Source organism: Populus euphratica, unplaced genomic scaffold, assembly GCF_000495115.2.
Source record: "Populus euphratica unplaced genomic scaffold, PopEup_1.0 scaffold600.1, whole genome shotgun sequence".
In the NCBI taxonomy this organism is placed as follows: Eukaryota; Viridiplantae; Streptophyta; class Magnoliopsida; order Malpighiales; family Salicaceae; genus Populus; species Populus euphratica.
In genome coordinates this window covers 144,929-150,205 of record NW_011500290.1, presented here as the reverse complement: position 1 = coordinate 150,205, position 5,277 = coordinate 144,929, and the positions used below count along the sequence as shown (strand labels likewise).

The window sequence follows — 5,277 nt, the reverse complement described above, 5'->3', positions numbered from 1 at the left end:
ATAAATAACTCGGCAAGATCGGAGTCGAACCATAGGGAGGTTAACTATATAAAATATAAATAACGAAAACAACAAGTTAAAGAAGACTTTAAGATGTAAGATTAATGTGAGGATTAAACAATGATAATAACAACTGTCAAGGTTAAAGGATCTAATAATGGTATTTTAAACAAGTATAGTATAAACTCTTTTTTATTACTCAACTAGAAACCCACACAAAGGAGATTCCAATTGGATTATAAATTGTTAACATGATTATATTAGTTGTCTTATTCGAATAATACTAATACTTGTAAATGTTGTCAGGTATTCATGATTATAACTAATGTTAATAACAAATCAAGTTTCTTTCATAGCATAGGTGATGTTTATAACATACAGTTGGACTATGAAAGTGCCAAGTATTTGTTATACCAATTACTATACAACACAAATCTAGATTAACTATTTAACAAGCAAAGTATTAAGAGTGAATAAGATAACAAATATAAAATATGTTAGTATCAAACATTAAGGTCCATGTTGAGTTTATACTATACTTATTCTTACACCATTAGTGTAACCTTTTGACCTTGACATAATAAATTTAACTAAATATAATTAAAGAGAGAAACATAAATAAACAAGATAAGAACATAAATAAGATATAAGTCAACTAAGTAAAGGAAATGAAATGGAAAGTATAAACAAGAGATTAATATAAGCAAAACTTAAGCATTACAAAAATATAATGAGAGAGAGCAAGAACATGATTTTGATCTGAAAACCAAGATGCCTAAATACATGGCAAATGTCTTCTTTTATAGGCCAAAATTTGAAACTATTGATTTGATGACTAATTGTTTAGTGGGTGACCACATCTTGACTTGATGACAATCCTTATCTTCTTATCTTACCAAAATGTGTAACATCAAAATTTGAATAGATTGCCCAATAAAAGTTATAGGAAATCATCTCAACTTTCTAACAAAACAAGATTTAGTACATTTGGACTTCTAGAACTCGAGATATAGGCTGAACACTGAATATTGTCTAAGCTGCAAGACAGATTCCGACTTTTTTGTTATGCTAAGATTGACTTCCAACAACATATTTGAGTCTTGCATTCTCATGAATGTTTTAGGCCTATCTCTTAGTTTTTTAGCCACATAAATCAAATTGAAATTCAAGATCTACAGCTCCAAATATGACCCAATGACTGAACAGTGTTTCAATTTGGACTAAAATAACATCTCTTTTCTAAACTTAACCTTATCTTTGTCCTCTCTTTTCTAAACTTAACCTTGTCTTTGTCCTTTTAATTTCAGTAGTTAAACTTATCAATCAATCCTTTGATTTATATAATAAGCTTGCATTGAAGACGAACATTTACCATAAATTAAAGTTATCTTATATCAGACTTGTTATTATAAAACATGATTTAATTAAAGAGTTATTGATACTTGAAGCGCAAAATAATGATATAAAACCTTAATAAAATATATTTTTAAATACTAATCAATCTTATTGTAAGTCATTCTCGATGTCTGACCACTATGAGATTTTATACCTATAAAAAAACAAGTCTTCAAAATCTCATTTATATAGGATTTCCAGTTGAGTAATAAAAAAAATTCATATTATACTTGTTTAAAATACCATTAATACATCCTCTAATCTTTATTATCATTTTTATCATTATTTAATCTTCACATTAATTTTTCATCTCAAATCCTCTTAAAAATATTAGTATTGTTATTTATAATTTCTATAACTAACCTCCCTATAATTCAATCCTGATATTGATAGGTTATTTTATTTCGACACTTCTGCACTTAAAAAAATACATTAATTTTTTTATCGTATTAACTACACAATGTCCAATTCAACTAACTGCTTACCCCAGGATAACACAACAATGAGCATCCTTCACTAAAATTTTCTATCAATATCATTATTCTCATATTTTATTCCCTTCATCAAATGAATAGCATCCCCTTCTTTTTTTGATCGAATATAAAAAAATTTATAGATCAAAATAAAACTAACTTGAAGAACAGCAAGTCATAATACACATACAGGCATGTATAAAATAGAGCACAAAGAAAACAAGTTCCCTTGAATAAGCAAAAATAACATCATAGCCATCAAAGCATGGCTATTTGACAATATGAAGCAAACCCATATAAAAAAAAAAGCAGCCAACACCAAAAAAGTGATTCAGGGACACAGCCCAGCAGCCAACTTCAAGAACCCAAGCAGCAGAGCATGCAGAGGTATCCAAAGCAACCGCCAATCCATACCAAAAACAGCATTGGTCAGCTGCAGCAAACCAACTCTTCCAGCAATAGCATAATGGAGTTCCAACAGCCCGCTGCAAGAAGCACAACAAACAAACAAACAAACTAGCAAAACAAAAGATCATAGCTGCCTAGTAGCAAAACTGGACAACAATAAAAACAAAGCGGAGGATATGAAGCACTTGTAGAAGAACCAAAACACCAGCAGCAACAGCCGGGGGTTGATCCTGCAACCATGATAAGCAAACCAACCTCTACTCACATTCACAGCTAGACAAGGGCAGCAAATCATCCTGCAACCATGATAAGCAAACCAACCTCCACCCACATTCACAGCTAGACAAGGGCAGCAAATCACCGCAGGCCAACCGACACACTCAGTAGCTAAACCAAGGCAGTAGCCCTGCAACAATGGCCAGGAGCAGCCTCAGCACATTCAGCACACAGAAGTCATGTGCAAATAGTATGGGGATATCAGTAGTAGATCACCCACTCCCTCTGAATATGGACTGAGGAAGCAACAACATAGCAAACCAAGAGCAATACTTGTCACTAAGACACCCCCAACACAGAAAACACAAGCAACGACATCAGAATGTCAAGAGTAATAGTGGTGCAGAAAACCATTAATTAAATCCAGCAAACCAACAACGCAATTAGCAGCAAACCAAACAAATAGCCCACAGCAAAAACCTGTAAGCGGCAGCACCGCAAAGCCAGAGTGGGAAGCCAGCTCCAGCAATCCACAGCAACCAAGACCAGCCCCAAGAGGCCTGCAACAGCAAACAAATAACCTGCAGTAGACCTGTTGAAATGGACAAACCAACAATAAAAATGGCTTGAAAGCACAACAACTCCAGCAAACCAAACCACAGCCCATGCAATAGCAGGAGATCCTTGCAGAAGATGATTGGTGTAGCAGGTGGCAGAACTGGAATAAGTCCCAGCCAGCACAGCACTGCAGACAACCAACAACATACACAGATTTACTAGCCTAGAGGGCAGTATCAGCAGAAAGCCACGTCCAGTCTAGCAAACCATATCTACTCTGCAGTGACGAAAAAGTTGCCACCATAACATGCTCCATCAAGCTCCTTTGTTGCAAGCATCCATGGGGAAAGGCTTGAACTACAACTCAGTAGACAACAACAAACTAGTAGACCCAATTGACTAGACTTTACCCCAGAAACTAGGCAGCAACACAGCAAAAGCAAACCAACAGAACACCCTGCATGAGAATTGGCTGCCACTAGTACACTCCTGTAGACACTTGCATGTTAGAGACCAGCTAGTGCAGCCAAGGCTGGCAAACAACATTGCAAACAGTAGTATATAATTACAGCCAGCTTTAAGAAGGATGAGGCACTGCATACCAAGCTGCATATAACAACACATAGAGCACACATCACTGCAAAAAGAAATTCATAGAGAAGACAATTGAAGCTAGCAGATCCTGAGCTCCAGCATACGAACATCACAGACAACAAGTGCAAGTTAATCGTAATGTCCTGACGATTAATTTGCGAGACAGAGAGGAACCATAACAAACAATAGCCTTAGAACTGACGCCACAATAAACAGCAACATCAAACAAACCAAACATCATGAGGTTGAAAGCCTCGTGTTGATTCAGAGGGTACGAAGCCCTCTGAAATTCTAGCAGATAGGGACATTATAGAGGAGGGGTAAGAGACATCCGACCACCTCCACATGCTCGAGTAGAGAAATTCATAGTTTCAAGCCAATAATCAAGGCAACAACAGCGTCTCCATATACTTAAAACTAGTTCTGAGGGAGTACCTGAAGGAGAACTTCCTGTATCACTAGCATTAGCATGCTAGACAGTAACACCAGAAGATCTACATACCCCATCAGTGTAAATACTGAGCAATTCCATGGCTGAGCAAGGTTTGGGCACCCTGTCTTCAGATAGACTATTGACCCTGATGCTGTTAGCGGTAATCCATGCCAAACCAGAGAACAATGGAGTGGACTTGAAATTAATCATATCTCCGACTAATACGCCCTCAGAGAGGGTGAGAAGCTCTTCGACTTCAAGGAAGCCGACACCTGACCCATCGGGACCATCATCCACCAGAGAACTCATCATGGGTGGAGACTCGATCCCAACTCCAGATCCATCTCTGGGGGTTGGAAAAGTACTAAGATTTAAAGAATCTGGAACAATTGAAGCTTGGTTGGCTAGAGGCGATACCAAGTCTGTACCCGATTTATAGGCTAAACTGAAACCCCGCTTGAATTAGTTGAATCCAATAGAATGAGTGCTCTAATTTTTGTTTATTAATGGCCATGCGGGCCAGAAATAAATAGTGAAGAAAGAAATCAAAACCGGCTCAGAAGGTGCAGATCGTCACAGAGAGGGGAATGTCTTCAAGAAAGAGAGCGTCTCTCTCTAGTTTCTCTCTCTAACTGCACACTGACTTAGAGCTGAAAAGCATCCCCTTATTTTTTTTTTTCTTTTTTTTTCTTTTTTTTTTTTTATTTACGTGGGGTGTCCGGGCCAGCGTACGCGCACCACGACTAATCCCCACGGCCCACTGAACACCCTGCAAACCCAGCAGGCAGGTAAGGCAGCGCGGGGCTGACAGACATGCAACTCCAAGGCTCGAACCCGTGACAGCAGAAGGCGCAAGACGCCATTCTACCGCTGGGCCGTTGCCTTGGGTGCAGCATCCCCCTTCTTTAATTATACTTGCCATGCCATTTTTTTCATCTACGCCATATTTTATTTTCCAATGATTTTATTCCACTCCGTATTTAACTCAACAACATTATTATCAATAACTCTAAAAGGATAGTTTAGAAAGGATTGTAGCTTTTTCCGCACCTCCACTTATATATTATAATTATAATTATATTATTAATAATTTTAAAGTACACGGGAAAAGAACTATAGTTTTTTTCACGCTTCTACTTATTGATAAAAATTTTGAAAATTATGGTATACTTGAAATAGTAGTTGTGAAGTTTATACATT

General features: G+C 37.1%; 1 protein-coding gene across 5 annotated transcripts; it reads right to left on the bottom strand.

Moving 5' to 3' along the window:
• Positions 1 to 1,984: 1,984 nt before the first annotated feature.
• On the bottom strand, positions 1,985 to 4,742 carry LOC105113257 (uncharacterized). 5 transcript variants are annotated; one of them, XM_011009358.1, is made up of 4 exons: positions 4,080 to 4,742; positions 2,973 to 3,656; positions 2,532 to 2,682; positions 2,009 to 2,353 (listed from the first exon to the last, which is right to left on the bottom strand). In XM_011009358.1, exons 2-4 carry the CDS (start codon positions 3,255 to 3,257, stop codon positions 2,298 to 2,300), a joined length of 492 nt encoding a protein of 163 aa, XP_011007660.1. In that variant the 5' UTR covers positions 3,258 to 3,656; positions 4,080 to 4,742; the 3' UTR covers positions 2,009 to 2,297. The 5 variants fall into 5 exon arrangements, 4 of the variants coding, with proteins under 4 accessions (XP_011007657.1, XP_011007659.1, XP_011007658.1 ...); XR_839918.1 differs by having other exon boundaries at positions 1,985 to 2,682; positions 2,773 to 3,656; XM_011009355.1 differs by having other exon boundaries at positions 1,985 to 2,682.
• Between the last annotated feature and the right edge of the window lie 535 nt (positions 4,743 to 5,277).